General features: G+C 40.7%; 1 protein-coding gene and 2 long non-coding RNA genes across 5 annotated transcripts; 2 read left to right on the forward strand and 1 right to left on the reverse strand.

The window, feature by feature from the left end:
• Positions 1-362: 362 nt before the first annotated feature.
• LOC112137182 lies at positions 363-1,203 on the reverse strand. The gene is made up of 2 exons (XR_002917506.2): positions 580-1,203; positions 363-472 (listed from the first exon to the last, which is right to left on the reverse strand). It is a non-coding gene; the product is annotated as an uncharacterized LOC112137182 (long non-coding RNA).
• A 2,661-nt stretch (positions 1,204-3,864) lies between these two features.
• LOC112137181 lies at positions 3,865-5,908 on the forward strand. The gene is made up of 5 exons (XR_002917505.2): positions 3,865-4,396; positions 4,484-4,553; positions 4,673-4,708; positions 5,134-5,311; positions 5,411-5,908. It is a non-coding gene; the product is annotated as an uncharacterized LOC112137181 (long non-coding RNA).
• Positions 5,909-11,958: 6,050 nt separating this feature from the next.
• Positions 11,959-15,553, forward strand: LOC112137195 (cell death-inducing p53-target protein 1 homolog). Of its 3 annotated transcripts, none has more exons than XM_024259370.2 (7): positions 11,959-12,088; positions 13,055-13,267; positions 13,342-13,377; positions 13,452-13,487; positions 13,562-13,612; positions 13,692-13,839; positions 14,459-15,532. In XM_024259370.2, exons 2-7 carry the CDS (start codon positions 13,066-13,068, stop codon positions 14,562-14,564), a joined length of 579 nt encoding a protein of 192 aa, XP_024115138.1. In that variant the 5' UTR covers positions 11,959-12,088; positions 13,055-13,065; the 3' UTR covers positions 14,565-15,532. The 3 variants fall into 3 exon arrangements, with proteins under 3 accessions (XP_024115138.1, XP_036067490.1, XP_024115136.1); XM_024259368.2 differs by having other exon boundaries at positions 11,995-12,088; positions 13,031-13,267; positions 14,459-15,542; XM_036211597.1 differs by lacking the exons at positions 13,342-13,377; positions 13,452-13,487 and having other exon boundaries at positions 14,459-15,553.
• Positions 15,554-18,261: the final 2,708 nt, after the last annotated feature.

Genomic DNA, 18,261 nt, shown 5'->3' on the forward strand with positions numbered 1-18,261 from the left:
GGCTGTAAAATGCTTCAAAGCGCTATTGCTTTCAGCAATCAGACGCAATTTCTTCAGGAATTGCAAATCTAGTTTTTATTGTTGTTTGTTTCTTGGTGTGGATACGTATGAATGACTCCTCACACCTGGAGCTCCTTTGAAAAAGAGATTTTTAATCTCAACCAGACTTTGCTGGTTAAGTATAATGAATAAATAATAATAAAAAATAAATATTTCTCACTTAAATGTCTGATTTTTAAGGTCAGTGCTACAAGCCTCAGTTGTCTCTACAAAGACTGCAGTCACAATCTTCCATTATGTTAACAGAAAATATGGTATAAGAAAGAAATACTGGAAGCCAATTATAAAACCAACACTGTGAATAAAGAAGAACACAGATTTATTGAAGGAAGTGTGGATGGATTCAGGTGTCAGGAGATGCTCAGCAGGGCGTTCTGGGATTCCATAACTGACCATCGACATGGACGGGATTCTGTTCATCTCCCATGAAAACACAACAACAGCAGTCAGTGGTAATAGTTTTAAAAAATATTTACTTTGTCACCAGGATTAAAAACAAATGTGATTAGAGAGACTCACCCAAGAAAGACGATGGCGGTTCCTGAAGCCCAGAAACTTGGGGAGACGTCTTGCTGCATCGACTGGAGCTGGGCGGGGCTCCATCAGGGACCGCCCCCGTTAGGAGTCTGAGAGATGTGTCAGATCCAGCCAGTCTCCAAACACACCTCCTCTGCAAACACCTGCACTCACACCACAAGGAAATCATTTTGATCACAGGTATTACAAGTATGCAATTCTTGATTAAATTAAAAAAACAGAAAAAATAGTTTGACTGCTAAAGTTATTAACTGGAAAACAATATCCATTTAAAACATTAAGAAAAAAATAAACATTCTGAACATTTTGTCTGGTTTTTGGGGGGGTTTAAGAAGTTTTTGGAGCATAAATAAAGTTGGATTTTAATTTCAGAAATGTAAACTGGGGCCAGTTTTACATTCTTCCCTATAAAGGCCAATTTAAAGTTAAGATTAGCCTGAATGACTTATGGCTTTGGCATTCTGTCCCAGCTTTTCCTTTTTTCTTGTAATTATTTATTTGCTCTGAATTTCTCGGAGGATTTCCCAAATGAATCCTGTCGATTCTCTCTTCTTTTCTGCATTTTATTTGTTTATTTGAAACAACTATTTGACATTTGAACATCTCCTGAATCCTAAAGTAGACAGTCTGCAACATGGCAGCTCCACAGCCTTAAACCAACAATAAAAAGAACTCCTAAAAGTTCATTTTAGCAACCAAGATCCAAATAATATTCTTTTACTAGAAACCTTTTAAACTATATCTAAAACACAAATTTATAAAATATATTTTTACAATATATACAGGTGTTTTAGATTCAGTCATACTGACAAATGAAAGTATTTTTGAGATATTTATAGATAATACCATCAAGATCCCAGAGGTTCAGAATTCATTTGGTTGCTTTCAAACTATTGGCTGGCACGGTGGAGACAGTTTATGTTCCCATAGAAAAGAATACAATAGAATCTGTTCTATGCTGATCAAGTTGATATACTGGTTGCCTTAGTGACCACGTTCTATTTTCATTTCTTAAATATCATCAGTTTGTGCTCGGACTTTGAAGTGGCAGCTTCATTTTCCAAGAACAGCAATTTTTCTCCAAAAGCGTCAAAGGTAAGTTTACAACTTTTTTAAAACTGGATTGCTTTTATTTATGTGTTTTCACTAAACCTTATTAAGGGTCGTGGCTGTACAAGGTTTGCGTTCTAAAACTAGCTGCTTATGGGGGTAAATATTTGGTAATTCTTGACACTTGTTCTCTTTTAAACTTTCCAGATGTGCCTGACTCCTCCTCACCTGGAGGACCACAACTACAGCATGAAGAGGGGCCAGGAGGTAGACAGACTTCTTCTCTTGATTCAAGAGCAGAAATGATGCTAGATGCTAATAAAGTCCTGAAATCTGCATTTTATACCGTATACCATATGTTATCAAATGGTTTTATCTCATGGTTTCTCCACGAAACGTTCTGTGGAGGTTAAGTGTTTTATCTGTTTATAATGCCCAATATGATCATAGTTAATAAAGGCTAACGTATTAAGCTAACAATCCAAAGTGAAACGTTCATTGCAAATCCATCACCAGGATGGAGTTCACTGCATTTAATGACAATTATACTCAACCTCTATTGTCTAACCTCTGGAAAACTGTACAAGCTAGTTTGACAACCGAAGGTAATTCACCTATTAGCCATGCTAAAGCTAGCACGATAACAACAAACCGTTACAGAATCAGAGATGGGCGGGGCTTTCATACTGGAGCTGCAGAGCCTGATGACTCAAACTTCTGGGCTTACATCAGTTGACCAATCACAAAATTCGACTTTAGTTGTCATTTCAACCTGTAGGGGGCTGCACACAGAAGGTTGTAGACTGTAATTTCAGGAATTAAACAGGTTTATTTTAAATTGCCAAACATGTGGCAACTGCATTTTAAAGCCCCATTTATAGAGGTCAACAGCGGAAAAAAAGTCGATTTACTGTTTGGTGACCCTTTAAATGATGTATTTAGACGAGATCCTCAAACTCTCTGTGGTGTTTCTCCAAGATGAGATCCTTGACTGTTTGCTTGTGTTCTTTTGTGTTACAGCGGCGCTGGGAGCAGCTGGACAGCAGCTCTGACGGTGGCGAGGAGCCACCTCACCTGAGGATGCTGCACCGCGGTGCTGCTGCTCCACAGCCGGATGTGAGTATTCCAGATGTTTGTAGAAACAAAGCTTTTATGTCGCAGATGTGTTCAGGCTGCTGCATGAGTGCACAGATGCAGGTTTAGGTGAGTGATTCTCTGACTCCTCCTTCTCTGTCTGTCAAAGGTCCAGCCTCCGACCCTCCCGGCGCCCTGGGGGAGCGCTCTTTCTTCACTCTATGATAATCTGCGCAGGTTGGCTGCAAACGTCAACGCGGTGCTGCAGCTTATCGATGGTTTGATGAATGAGTCTCCCTACGACCAGGAGATGTAATACACACACATACACAAACTCCCACACAAAAATCTACATTTTTTATGTTTTTACCAATTCTGTTAATAATTTTTGTTTCTCTTTTTATGGCTTTCTAGGTGAACTGAGACAACTTTTAAGTCTTTTGACCTTTAACACTTTAGGTGTTTCTTAAAAAAAAAAAAAATTAAAAGAACAAAAAAAAATCCACCTTTCTTTCTCTCTTTTATCATTTATGTTTTCCTTTTAAAAATAAGAACTTTTTTTTTTATATCTAGTGTTTTTAGTAGTTCTATTTACTTGGTCCTTTAGATTTTTCCTCTTCTTAAAAAAACAAAAACAAAAATCCTCCTTTGTTTCTTTACCCTTCACATTTTGTTTTTAGTAGTTTTACTAAGTTTCCTTTAAATATTTAAATTTCATTTTCTTAATTACTTTTTTTATTTTTAGTTTTTAAATTGCCTTTCATTTTTATTAAGGTATGTATTTTCTGTCATGGGCTGCACGGTGGCGCAAGTGGTTAGCGCTCTCGCCTCACAGCGAGAAGGCCCCGGTTCAAATCCCGGCTGGGACCTTTCTGTGTGGAGTTTGCATGTTCTCCCCGTGCATGCGTGGGTTTTCACCGGGGACTCCGGCTTCCTCCCACCGTCCAAAAACATGCTTCATAGGTTAATTGGTAACTCTGAATTGCCCCTAGGAGTGAATGGGTGTGATTGAGGCCCTGAGACAGACTGGCGACCTGTCCAGGGTGGACCCCGCCTTCGCCCTTCAGTAGCCGGGTTAGGCTCCGGCACCCCCGCGACCCCGAAAGGGACAAAGCGGTCAAGAAGATGGATGGATGGATGGATTTTCTGTCATTTTTTTTCAGCAGCAGAAACAAAAACTCTCAAGAAATTAGTGAGTTGCTCATTAACTTCTATCAGATTTATGCAAAATAACAAACAATAACAACAATATTAACAGATACTATTAAACTTAGAGGTCAATCTTCATGAAAAAGGTGAGTCAAACTTGAATGATTTAAATTTGTTTGGGAGATTGATTAAATTGAATGAACTTAATATGTTGAATAACTTTGGAAACAATTGAGAGTAATATCTTCTTTGTTTTTTCAAATGTTTATTTTTTTGGCATTTAAATGACTAACGTGAACGTGTTAATCTGTTTTTTTTCATGTTTCCTGTTTGGAATGAGAAACACTGCTTCTTTGCAACGATTCAGCTTTTATTTTGAAATGCTTTTGCTGCTATTGTGGAATAAATCATTAGGGAGGTATTTGGGGCTGTTTCTTGTTTTCTCCTCAGTGTTGGTGAGGAAAACACCAACACTGAGCGTCTACTGCGTCTAGCTGCAGAAACGACTCCATCTTTGAAACAGGCAGTAAGTATGGCAGCTTTTATTTTGAAATCCCTGTAGACTCAAAGACACAGCAAGTTTCCTGTTTGTATCGAATGAGTTTTGTTTCAGACAAACATCAGCTGGAGGATGGATGGAGTTCCTAAAGGCCTCATGAATCAGAGCCTGGATCACAGTCATGGTGAGCTCCAGCCTGTAGAACCTCCATGAAACGTCTGCTTATTGACTGAAAAACATTTAAAGAAGCAGAGATGACTTTTCATTTTCTAACTTGTCCTCCATCATTCTTCACACCTGAAGCTGTTCAAGATCAAACAGATCCAAAGGAAAGTAACGGTAAGAACTGATTTTCAGCCATAAAAACACAGATGATAAAATGTCTTTTTCTGTTTTCAGCTTCAGTTTAATGTTAAAAACTGAGATTCTGAGAGTGAAGCAGGTGTTAGCACAAACCACGAGTTTGGGGACAAACTCCTGTCTGAACTTGAACTTGTCTTAGTTGCAGATGTCTCATGTGCAAAGTCCAGATCTTTGGTTTCCAGCAGTTTTCTGACCAAGAAAGTCCTGAAAGTGTGTTTCTCTCACAGCTTTCCTTCCAGACGGAGAGTTTCTCTCATTCATGGTTTTCTCTGATCTTAGCAGCTTCCACAGTCCTCTGGTCTGGCTCTGACACAAACCTGGACAAACATCTCAGCAGCACAAACCAAACCTCCCAGTTAAAAGGATCAAACCTTTCAAATGCATGTTTGTGTTCCTGGTAGGTGATGCTGATCAGGTGAAGAAGTCATGGTGGCAGAGAGGATGTGCACGTTTACAAGATGAGAAGAGGCTGTGATGTCTGGAACCAATCCAGAGGACCAGAGAACAACCAGATGATTAGAAACACGGATGGACCGCCTCAGACCGGATCTTCTGCAGCTTCTTCTGCAACTTTTACAAGTAAAAATCAACATTTTCTCTCCTACACGACAACGAGACTCGGTGTCTTTTTAGGAAATAGAAGTTCAATATCTTTATGTTCTTCATGTTTTCCTAAAGATCTGCCGCCGTCCTTCAACACGTCTGCATCACCTGTTGGAGTTCCTCAAACCACCACTGGGGGCAGGTTTTCCAGCTGCCTCGGTCAGAACTTCCTCCACCTTCAGAGATCACAGACTGTAGACTTCCTATTCAATCCCCACGGCTTCCCCTCACACCACAACCAAGACCGAGAACCGGCCCGACACAGCTCCACCATGACACGCCGTCACCATCTTTGACGTTTTTCTTTATCTTCTGTCAAAAAAACAGTTTTACTTTTTTTTATCCCGCCAAAAGTGTGTTTGTGTAACTCTTATTGTTGTGTTGTGATGCTAAAACTATATCTTTGTGTTTCTGTTGTCAACTTCATCCTCTGAACTGATTCTTTATTTAACATTTCACGATCTAATATTTTAAAAATACAAATTTATGTTCAAGAACATGTAAAAACTGTATCATATCATCATTATCTTGTTGCTACTTTATTGACATAAAGTGTATTTTTGTTGTTCTCTACATTCATGTTTCTCCATTTTTTAACTCTGCCAGTCAGAAATTCCAACAAATTCTTGAAAAATTGTAAACGCTTTTATTTTGAAATACAGATTTTTAAAGACAAGTGTTTCCATCTTTCATGAACAGGAAGCTGAACCATTTCTGACAGCCAAACTTCTGTAGCTCTCAAAGTAACAGTAATAATCAGCATCATTGTTGGTCATTTTTGTCTAAGACACCAAACTGTCCTGGAAAGGTCAAAGAATTATCAGCAAATCTCATCAGCTTTCTTCTACTGATTATTGAAGTTTTTCTCTACATTATCCGCTTTATTGTGGTAGAGCTGTGAGTCCATTCAGAGGCATCAGGTGTGAAAAAAACAAATTCTGCTTTTTCTACAATAAATGAATCAAAAATGAATTGTCATACAAGCTTTATTGTAACACTTCTATTAATGTCATCTATAGTCAGCCGTCTTTCACCTACTCACACAAAATCATCTGCCTCCAGTCTTCCTCACAGCTACCGTATTGATTTTTTAGCTTTCAACCAAAAAAACATCTTAAATGGATCCAAAACCCTCTTGTTTTCAAAGATCTACAGTTTCCTGGTTATTCACTTGTGCAAATGTTGAAGAGACATCTGTCAGAAACTGAATTCTTTTTTATTTATTAAAGTCGAATTTAGTGCAGAAAATAGATTATCAAGCAGCTTCTGCTTCTCTCTTAATGTTTTACATCAAGGTGGTAGAGGTTCCAGCCTCCTGTCCAGCTATTTGATTTTGCTTTTTTACACACACAAACATATATATTTTTATTAGTTAAAGCCATTTTAATTACATGAGCATGAAAAGGAAGGAAGTTAGGAGAAGCTATCTGCAGAATTTATTGCTGGAAGAAAGTGGAGTCATTTCAACTAGACTCTGTCGCCACAAGACAGGAATCTTGTTACGTCTTTTTTACAAATTCAGATAGTTTTACAACTCAGTTAGTCAAAATAGGATTTTGAAGTTCATAAATACAGATAAATCTTTAATTTTTTATTTAATTGTAGCACATTTCATTAGTTGTTGTAGTTTATATCCGTTTGTTAGTTGTGCTTCATCGTGCATGAAAGTGGTGCCAAAAATCCAAGAAAAACAAAATTGGTAAAAGGCCTGCAGCCAACTTATATTGATCTGCTGTTTTAGATGAACAAATCTCACTTATTTATGGTAGAAAAGTGTGGTAAGAGTTACACACATCCACAATATAAACAGGAAGTTATTTTTTAAAGAACTTTATGTCTTGTTGCTTCATTGTGTGCAGGTTGCCTAGCGATGGTCTCCTATGACCTCATCACTCACTGTAACACATACATGGGTACACATACAACTCTCTGATCACCAAGTTATCAATTTTTCTCTCAAACTTTTAGCATGTTACGAACGATGAATATTCGGATGAAAATCCTGATAGTTTTCTAATTTTTTTTAAATACTTCTTTTTTGCTTAAACGCAATGCATTGTGGTCCATATTCCCCAATCTAGTGAGCATCTATGCAAATTTATATGGCACTGGATTCTGGAATTGTAGATTTGGACCGCTAGTGCACTACATAGTGCACTAAGTACTGAGTAGTGCAGGATTTCGACATCGCCTTGGACATTTCTTTGCATCCCTTTTTGAGGTTAATGCTGTAACAGTTCTGAGTAATCTAACTTCTAGACTGCTGTTTGTCAAACTACATTTCAAATTTAGAACAAATAACAGGAAATTCTATGACAACAAGAGTTCATCCCAACTTGTAGCTGCAGTAACCATCATTTGAAAAATGACATGAGGAGCCCTTACAGACCTCTTTTAGTCTACAGGATTTGTGGCTCTTAAAAAATGAAAAATGTGCACGAAACTCCTGCGTCTCCTACTTCACCCCGGCTTACCCTTGTGTGTTGTAAAATTGTTTGCTTTGACCTTCCCAGCAGTGTGGTTGTTCAAGTAAAAGTGCATAATGAATACACTTCTCAGACCCCTCCTGTTGTTACTTTTAGCATTAAAGTTGGGCAAATGTGGAATTTGGTTTCGCTGGTCTTCACAGCCTTTCCACATAGTCCCCCCCATGATCTGCAGTGTGGTTTTAGTTAATTTTCCTTTATCAATCCATATCTGTTTACCTTTACTATTAAAAATACCCCTGTGAGCAAAATATGTTTTATGAGTGTGTTAGTAAAATGAAAATTGTTGGTAGTATTAGTGTTACTTTAAGTGTAAGCTTTTGATAAAGTTATTATGTATTCTTTTATATTCTAACTGCTATTTTCTTATTTCTCTGTTTTTACTCTGTTGAACCTGATACTGAGTTTGAAGACGTTTTCTGCTTTGTATTTATAACCAATTCCACGAGCTGTGCTGAGAAGGTGAAGCGGATCTTAGAAGAAGATCTGGAGGGAAGTTGTTACACAAAGATGAGAACTGTTTCAAACAAAGCCTGAGTGGAGACCAGCGTTGGTCTCTCAAAGCAAGAGCCTAAAATCTTGTACTAACACCTTATATGTGCAAACTGTAGACTAATTCCCCTCACTGTTTGTGTAATAGCAGGGCTTCCCTTGAACCAATAAAGGAGGTCCTGTGATTACGGGGTTCAGATCTGCTTTGGGCGTTGGTGAAGAAGGGCTATCCTCCGAGAAACGGCATTCAGACACGTGCCTCCTTCCTAATTTTATGTTGGCATTTACAGAGTTTAAATAAATGATGAATGCCTTCAACGTGTAGGAGGAACTATTTGTGATGCAACACTGACCTCCTCAGGACTCCACAGGTAATTAATGCACTGCTTGACCCGCAGTCATTCATCTGCATCAACTGTTGCAGTTTTTATTCTAAACAGATAATTAAGCAAATCCACATGTATTGAAAAATTTTGCGCTCCACTTTTGAAGGGGGGGCCACCAAGCTTTCCCTCCTATCAAGGGATCTAAAGGAGACTTGTGGGTTAACATGTGTGTTTGCATATTAGTGGGAGTGTTTTTGTATGTGTGTATGTCTTTATATGTTAGTATGTTTGAGTGTGTTGGGGTGTGTTTGTCTTTATGTGTTAGTATGGGTGTGTGTGTTAGTGTCCCAGGGAGGCTGAGGAGTGTGATTCACCCATAGTTGGAACACACCCGAAGGTCCCCTTCTTGAAAAGGGGAGCCACCACTCCAGTCTACCAGTCCAGAGGTACGGTATCTGCCACGTAATGCTGCATAGACGTGTCAGCCAAGAGACTCCCTACAGCACCCAGAGACTTGAGGTACACTGAGCTCCTCGACAACCTCAGTGACCTCAGCTTGGGTGATGGACAGCAAAGTCCTCAGCCTCTGCTTCCTCAGGGGAAGGCATGTCAGCAGGATTTAGGAGATCCTTGAAGCATTCCTTACACCACCCAACAATGTCCCCACTTGAAGTCTGCCAACACTGAAATCAGTGCCTGCAAAAAAAATCCTCTCCCTTTCTGAGGCGTCAGATGGTTTGCCAGAACCTCTTAGAGGCTAACTCATAGTCCTTCTCTATGGCCTCACCCAACTCCTCCCAGAACAGAGTTTTTGCCTCCAAAACAGCCTTGGCTGCACCTCACTTAGACTGCCTGCATCTGTCAGCTGCCTCTGGAGTCACACAAGCCATCCAGACTTGGTAGAACTCCTTCTTCAGCTTGATGGCATCTCCTACTTTGAATGTTCACCACTGGGTTTTGGGTTTGCCATTACGACAGGCACCAGAGACTTTGCAGCCACAACTCCAAACAGCAGCAGAGACAATGGTGGTGGAGCATGTTCCACTTGGACTCGATGTCACCAGCCTCCTTTGGTATCTAATTGAAGTTCTCCCAGATGTGGGAGTTAAAGACCTCCCTGACAGAGGGCTCAGCCAGATGTTCCCAGCAAACCCTCACAGTACGTTTGAGTCTACCAAGTCTTTCTGGCCTCCTACCCTGCCAGCATATCAAACTCACCATCAGGTAGTGAATAGTGGACAGCTCTGCCCCTCTCTTTATCCGAGTGTCCAAGACATTTGGTTAGAGCTTGCCTAAAAGGACTACAGTCGATCATCAATCTCCTGCCTAGGATGTCCTGATGATGTATTGATGGACACCTTTGTGCTCACACATGGTATTCGTTATAGACAAACTAGGATGACCACAAAAGTTAAAAAACAAAACACCACTCAAGTTCAAGTCAGGGAGGACATTCCTTCTAATAATGCCCCTTCAGGTGCTACTGTCATTGCAACGTGGGAATTGAAACCCCCCGGAAGACGGAGGTGTCCCCTGTTGGAGCACCTTCCAATACCCCTTCAAGAGACACCAGGAAGGCTGAGTACTCCGAACTGCTGTTTGGCCTGTAAGCCGAAAACAACAGTCAGAGACTTGTCTCCCACCTGAGGGCAAAGGGACACAACATTCTCGTCCACCAGTGTAAACTCCGACACTTGGTGGCTGAGGGCCTATGAGAAAACCCCTCCCGGCACACTGCCTCTCGCCATGGGCAACTCCAGAATGGTAGCAAGTCCAACCCCTCTCGAGGGACTGAGTTTCAGAGCCCAGACTGTGCATGAAGGTGAGCCCAACTATACATAGCCGGTACCTCTTAACCTCTTGCACAAGCTCAGGGTCCTTCCCTCCCAAAAAGGTGACATTCCATGTCCCAAAAGACAAATTCCATGACCGGGGTTTGGGCCATCAAGGCCCTTGCCTTCGACTGCCATCCAAACCACATTGGACTGGCCCCTTTTGAGCTCTCGTGCAGGTGGTGGGCCCACTGGAGTGTGATCCACTGTTGCTCTTTTGGCTCGTAGGAGGAGTTCCGGCCACCAGGCAAGAGCCCCAACCCCTGGCCTGACTTCGAAAGGGGATGCAAATCCGGGCAATGTAACAGGATCTTTGGTTGAGCTTCTCATAAGGGGGTTCTGAACCGCTCTTCGTATGACTTTGCCATGAAAGACCTCATCTGGGGCAGAAGTATTGGTTAAAGGAGGGGAAAATCAAAATTAAAGCATTGAAACAAGTTTTTCCATATTTTGTTGAATTACCAACAGGAATTAAATTTTAGGAGTTGCATGGTGGCGCAGTGGTTAGCGCTCTTGCCTCACAGCAAGAAGGCCCCGGTTCAAATCCCGGCTGGGGGATCTGAAAAACATCAACTGGGGACCTTTCTGTGTGGAGTTTGCATGTTCTCCCCGTGCATGCGTGGGTTTTCACCGGGGACTCCGGCTTCCTCCCACCGTCCAAAAACATGCTTCATAGGTTCATTGGTGACTCTGAATTGCCCCTAGGTGTGGATGTGTGTGTGATGGAGGCTCTGCGACAGACTGGCGACCTGTTCAGGGTGAACCCCGCCTTCTCCCATCACTAGCCGGGATAAGCTCCGGCTCCCCCGCGACCCCGAAAGGGAAGAAGCGGCCAAGAAGATGAATGAATGAATGAATGAATAAAATTTAATAGAAGGTAAACTTGTCAAACTGGTAGTTTTAAAATCTGTTAGACCTCTTAAATTTTACATTAATCCATTTCTTACTTTGCAGAAATGTAGACAAAGGTTGATTATTATCAAGAGCATGTGTAAAAATCAATTAATGGATTTGCAAGGTTTTATTTTTTAACCTGATTTTTCTTTGGTAGGGAAAAACAAACTACAAAGGAATGCTAAGATGCAGATTAACAAATTTAACTCTCTGCTTTCAAAATGTGAATTTATAAAAAATATTAAGGCAATTATAATTTGGACAAAAATTCAGTTTTAGCAAGTATTGCTCTTCAGTGCACATTACAATGTGCTGATAATTGTGTGTGTATGTTTCATATTTACTCAGTGATTCTGCACCTTCCAGTCATATTGCCATATTCTCCCCTCAGACCACGAGACCAAGAAACAAAAATAAGTTAATGATGAAAAGTCTTCACATCCAAGGATTCTGCGACCTCGTTTTAGACTTCATTATGTCAGAGCCTCACACCTCTAGAAGATATTTGTTCGTTTTGCCATTGAGAACTTTAAAAAAAAAGTTTGTTTTTTCACCTGTTTTTGTGTTGGAGAGAACAAAAAAAACGTCATGTGCAAACTTAAAACGAAAGTCGTCAAACCAGCACATCCAGTGTGTGGCTCCACTTCCTCACCAGAGCTGGAATGGATGTTTGTTCGGATTGACATCAGTCCGACTCACACAGCTTGAAAAGATCTCCAGAAGGTAATCACATTTTTTATTTCAAAGTTTTGATTAGAATAAGAACTATTTAGTTTTTTATTCTTAAATTATATCAGATTTTCTACTTTTTTTTCTTGTAATCTGAGCAGGTTGTTCTGAGCAGGTTGTTTGACTTGTTTCCACTGAGTTAGCAAAAGCTTGGAGACACATCATGATGCTAAAAATGTTGGTTCAGTTTAGAAGGTAATCTCCAAACCAAACTAAGTCTAAAAGCACAGAAATCAATTGTCACATTTTTAACTAAAGCCATAAAGTAATGGAGCTGTGATCAGATCATGGAATTATCTCCTTGGCTGGAACATAGAGGTAAGTAAGTAAGTAAGTAAGTAAATCTTTATTTATATAGCACTTTTCACAGAGGACCACTCACAAAGTGCTTCACAAAAGATAAAATACAGGACAAATCAATAAAACAGTACATATGAATGATTGCGTAAAAAGATAAAATACTAATAGCAGACAAAAGTTCAGAGGCTGGGGAAAGGTAAAATAAAATTAAAATATCAACTAAAAGCTTTACTAAAAAGAAACGTCTTCAATTGGCTTTTAAAACACTCAGCAGAGTCAATCTGACGCAGTGACAATGGGAGAGCATTCCAGAGTTTTGGGGCAACTGTCTGGAAGGCAAAATCACCTCTGGTTTTAAAACGAGTCAGAAACAAGATTGAAGCATGACAGCTTTTTTTGTAAGATACAATTTATGGGGTTTAAGAGTGTTTGCCGAGAAACCAAAGCATCTCTCGGCTTTGCTTCTTCTATCAAAAAATAAAAATGCAACCAAACTTGCTTTTCTGCCCACGCAGAAGGAGTCTTGCATAATCAGTTCACCATTCTTGGGTTTATAAAACGTAACCTGATCTGCTGCTTCTGGCCTTATCTGAGCTTTTCTGCCTTGACTCTCTTGGTTTCTCTCAACCTTTAAAGTTGTAGGTTTTACTTTGTCACCAGAGCTTGACGAAATGGAAAAGAAGGGGCCCCCTACTGATATCCCAGCACCACCCTACCCTGGTCCACCTTTTGAGCAGACCGCACCACCCTACCCTGGCCCACCTTTGGACCAGAGCACATCATCCTGTCAACCACCGCCGGCCTCTTATCCAGGTCCACATCAGATGTACCCACCAACCCAACCAGGCCATTACCAGCAACCTCCTCCCCAAGGTAAGAGTATAGAGGTGTCACCTGAGTGCTTTCCCCTACATGCTCCATCTCTGAAGTGACCTCTCTTTCAACAGGTCATCCTGGACCTTACCAGCATCCTCCTCCCCAAGGTAAGAGTATAGAGGTGTCACCTGAGCACTTCCTCCTACACGTTGTGTCTCTGAAGTGACCTCTCTTTTAACAGGTCAACTTGCACCTTACCAGCAACCTCCTCCCCAAGGTAAGAGTACAGAGGTGACATCTGAGCACTTCCTCCTACATGCTCCATCTCTGAGGTTACCTCTCTTTCAACAGTTCATCCTCCACCACAGCAACAACTACAACAGGTTAATGTGACACACAACGGTAAGCTTCTGCTTCTGTTGAAATTTCCTCCCATTCTGGGTGGGAGTGTGGGTCACTAATGTGCCTACTGTGTCCTCAGTGACCCCGATGGTGGTGGTGCAAGCAATGCCCACGGATGCCCCTGGACAGATGCACTGCCCCCACTGCAAGAACACTGTATTAACAAAGACTGAGCACAAGGTGGGCATGCTCACCTGGATCATCTGTGGTGTGCTGGGAGTCTTCATGTAAGTAAAACCCTCCAAAATGGTAAAGTTATCTGTGTTTGCCCACAGTGACTTAAGTGGACACTCGGTGAGTAGGCTTGCTACGCTTGCCACGTTAGCTCGCTACAGATGAACTCGCCAGCATGCTACAGGGTAGCTTGCTAGCTTGATACAGTGGAACCCGGTAGCTCAATACAGGGCAGCTCTCTAGCTTGATACAGTGAAGTTCGCTAGCCTTATATAGGGGAGCTCACTAGCTCGCAACAGGGGAGTTTGCTAACATGCTACAGTGGAGCTCGCTATCTTTATACAGTGGAGTCCGCTAGCTTGAAACAGTGAAGCTCGCTAGCTTGTTACAACGGAGCTACGCTGTCCACCGGGCAGCTGGCTAGCATAGCCTACAGCCTACTGAGTGTCCACCTAAGCTAATGTGGGCAAACACAGGTGGGGCCAGCACAGAACCTCAGACAAACACAGGTGGGGCCTACATTTTCTGCCCATTTTTAGAACATATGGGCCGACTTGGTCCGACTGGCTGGGATTTGTGTTTTAGTCCATTGATGTTCTTGTCTAACCTGCTGCTGAGTTTCCACATTAACACATGCAGATATTTACCCCTTATTTCTATTTCGTCACACAGATGCTGGCCCTGCTGCTTCATCCCCTTCTGCGTCAATTCCTGCAAAGACGTGCAGCACACCTGTCCCACCTGCAACAACGTGCTGCATCTCTACAAACGCATGTGAAAACCAGAGTGGCTTGGAGTCTACATCCAGTTTGTTCTTCTTCTCTGTTTTGTACATGAGCCTCTTCTTCTCTTTTCTGATCACCGATGTGCATTCAAGCTGTGAACAGGAAATGTGAAAATGTTTGAAAAGAATCAAAACATCCTTTCTATTTATGTAATGATCTTGTAGAGCAAACATCAGCTGCTATTGAATCTTGAGTCATATGTATTTGAATTCCTCTCACATAAACCAGAAATCTATAATTCTGTTAAAACCAACCAGTTTTTAGATGTACGGCTGTACATGTCCGATCAGGTCTGGTTAGAATTTGGACAGGAAACCGTTTGGAACGTCCAGGTCATGTATGTTAATGTAGAGGCACTCACCAATGTTTCCATATGCCGGTTCTAAGTTTGGGTAAATGCAGATAATTGGTCATCTGATGTAAAAGGGTGAACTACATGAAATGATTGTCTGTGGTGACCCCGCAGTGACCCCTAAGTGATCAGTTTCTTCTTCATGCTAATGTTTACAGCTTGTAACAAATCTTTATTTATTACCATAAAAATGTTCAGCTTTTCAGCAAAAATTGACCCATTTGTTTAAATAGTGATAAAATATGTGCACATAAAAATTATGAGGTGACTTGCAAATATTTGATTTAGCAGTGATTAGGAAATTATCTTAAAGATTTTGTCTGCCTACTAAATTTCTGTAAAAATTTTAATTATTGTTAATTGATTTTAAAATGACTATTTTTACTTATGCCAGTGCTTGTAATATCAAGATTCATTAATGAACAAAAAGAAATATGTTTTTTTTTTCTTGCTACATACCTGAATGTTGAGATATTTTATGTTAACTATGTCAAAAAAGATTAAACCACCCTTGTTTTGATCAAAACGTGTCAAAACCACTTTTCTCATCAGTTTTAAGATTCTTTGACTCTCACATTGGTGCTGGATCTAAATTTAGCATCTGAACTGATTCTCTGCAGTCATCTGGTCATTCTGGTTTTGCTCTCGTAGCTGTTGTTTCTGCTTACGACAAAAGGTGTGGCGTGTTTGGAGATCATTCCGTCCGTCATGCTCTCCGAGTTGATTAAACATGACTGGAATGTAGGTTTTCCCTCTGTGGCTTTGCAGTGTTTGAATGCGACCAAAGAGCATCAGATAAGAAGCAGACCATAAGAAAAGGAGGGACATCAGTCTATAAAGTGTGCAGCTCTTTTCAAAACCTTTTGACTCATTCTGATACTTCAATTCAATGGTTGATGTTGTGGTGAACGTTCAAAAATACATTCTAATCTAAATTATGTTTCTGAGAATTTAAAAGATACAAATACCCACATATATATTTATATGCACATACATACAAAGCCACTCCTTGCCTAAGCTGCCATCCTTTTTTTTCTTTGTTTTTCATGTTTACTTAGTGGCAAGCACGTCTGCAATGTCTCCAATGGAGCAAACTTCATCATTTACCAACAGAGTCCAGATCTCTGCAGAAACATTGACCATTCAGTGAATCTATTAGTCCTCCATCACTGTAAACAGTAACCCAAGCCCCCACTCCACCACTCCCAATTGGGGAGGAGCCTCCCTGGTCATACCCATGGACAATATATAAAGAGGAATGGACAAAATTATCCCCTCCCACCTCACATTCCAAACAGGAAGTACCTGCAGAGAGCCAAAATCCCATAGACTTCTATTGAAAAATGAACAGCTATTATTCATTCTGTTTGTCAGAAAAACCATTCTTGCTCTGGTATCCCTTTTTTACATTTTATTGCAAAACCTAATTTTTTTTATGATATTTTTTTTCATCACATCATATTTAAGTTGTAAACTGACCAATCAGATGCCTCAATGAGAGTATGTGGTGTCTGCTGACCCCACTTCGAACGTTCAAAGCAGATTCTCCCCAAGCCTTCTTTCAGTAGAAGGGGTCTGGCTTTTTAACAAACTCACTCCTGATTAGTGAGAGTGGTTGCCATAGATATTATGTCTCTGACCGTCTCGGACTAATCACTGCGTACAAACGTCGTCTGGTCAAAAAATGGCTAAATCTGTACTGCTGACATAGACCATCTCTATATATGTCAATGGTCATACCTAACCTGATGGGGGCTTCCTCCTCTTTCTTGCTGCTAATTCTCCTTCTAGGTGCTTCATTCTTAGCTGCAAACCTCCAAAAAGAGCCAAGATGGAGCCAAGAGGACCTCTTCTTCTTCTTGATCTACTGTTTACTAACGCATTTCTGCCACCTACAGTTGGAAGAATGGTGTGATTTCCAAAGAAGTGCAAACCTCCAGGCTTCAATATTTTTCTTTCACAGATCTATTCAATGTTTAAGAAACTGACAGACTTGGTGTCAGAATTCAGGCAAGGCACAAACCACAATTATTAATTTCACCTCCATGATCAATTTCCAAAAGGTTGGCACTTCAGTGGTTTAAAAGGGACACCATCCATTTGCTGTTACCAAATCCAAGTCCAGGACTGGTCAAAGTTCAACCTTCGTGTACCTTTCAATGCATGTTCAGTGGCCGCACACTCTGTACGTAGAGTCCTAAAATGGTCTTGAAAATGTGTGAAGCTCCATGTGAACGTGAGAGTAGTCTTGGGCTGTAATGTTAGCGGTGTGAGCCCGGGGTTAGGATCTTTTTCCCTGCTGCCAAATAGTAGCAGTTTGCTTCTTATTCCAACTTTTTATTCATGTCAAGCAAAGTTCACATTGTCTACTTTTTTATTTTTAACAACCATGAGTTACCAAGCTAAGTTTTCAATCTTTGTCTGTGGTGCTGTCATTTGTATAGATGCACAACTTCTACAGACATTTGTGATAGACACATCAACCAAGGTTTGCCGCAAAAGTAGTATCTGAGTAGGCAGGGTTTGCTTTCTCCCTCCTTGGCATGGAAAAAAAATTGTCAATTAAATTCAAACACTAGCTTTTCAGATCAATTTTCAGAGTGAGAAATGCAGAAAGGCTGTACTCATGCATGGAGGCTCAGAGACATAGACAAAGGAGTGACACAGGAGGAGCAGGGTACTTGACTGAGTAAGTCAGACTCCATCAGCTAGAAGAGAAGAATATTTATGAAGACTTTAAACAGATTTGTGTTTGTATACCTTGATGACACATTCTTTGTTACTCCTGCAGAGAGTAAGCATGCCAAACATGTTGGAGCGGCTCTAACTTGTCATCCTGGCATTGCATGTCTGCTTTGTGGTTCAGCAGCATTTTAAATGTTTGTCATTAGGAAAAGAAGTCAAAGAATTTTGTGGCAGCCTGTTTGTAGTGCAACCAGGAAAATAGGACTGAATAGGACTATTGATGCCCTTGAGCATTTTAAAGTACGCTTGGCCTTAGATCTTGTTAGTCTTAGTTGCAGAACTGTTTGCTTCCAAGGAATATACCTCATTGTTCACGGGGTTCAACAGGTTTTGTGAGATGATTTTTTTTTTCTGCCACTTGCAAAAGAAAAATGGCAAATTGGTGCAATGTGTTTTTCTGATGGGGGACTACAATTCAATGTCAAGTTTTGGGCTGAGTTCTACAGACTATTAGCTTGTCATATTGATTCCATCCTTAGTCAAGCAGACAGACCAAGAGGTTAGGCCAACAGTTGGATACCAGATTCCCTCCATGTTATGATTCAAGATCATAAGTATCATTGTCTGCCAATGTAACTTTTTTTGTTTATGTC

Source organism: Oryzias melastigma, linkage group LG1 (genome assembly GCF_002922805.2).
Source record: "Oryzias melastigma strain HK-1 linkage group LG1, ASM292280v2, whole genome shotgun sequence".
NCBI classification, from domain to species: Eukaryota; Metazoa; Chordata; class Actinopteri; order Beloniformes; family Adrianichthyidae; genus Oryzias; species Oryzias melastigma.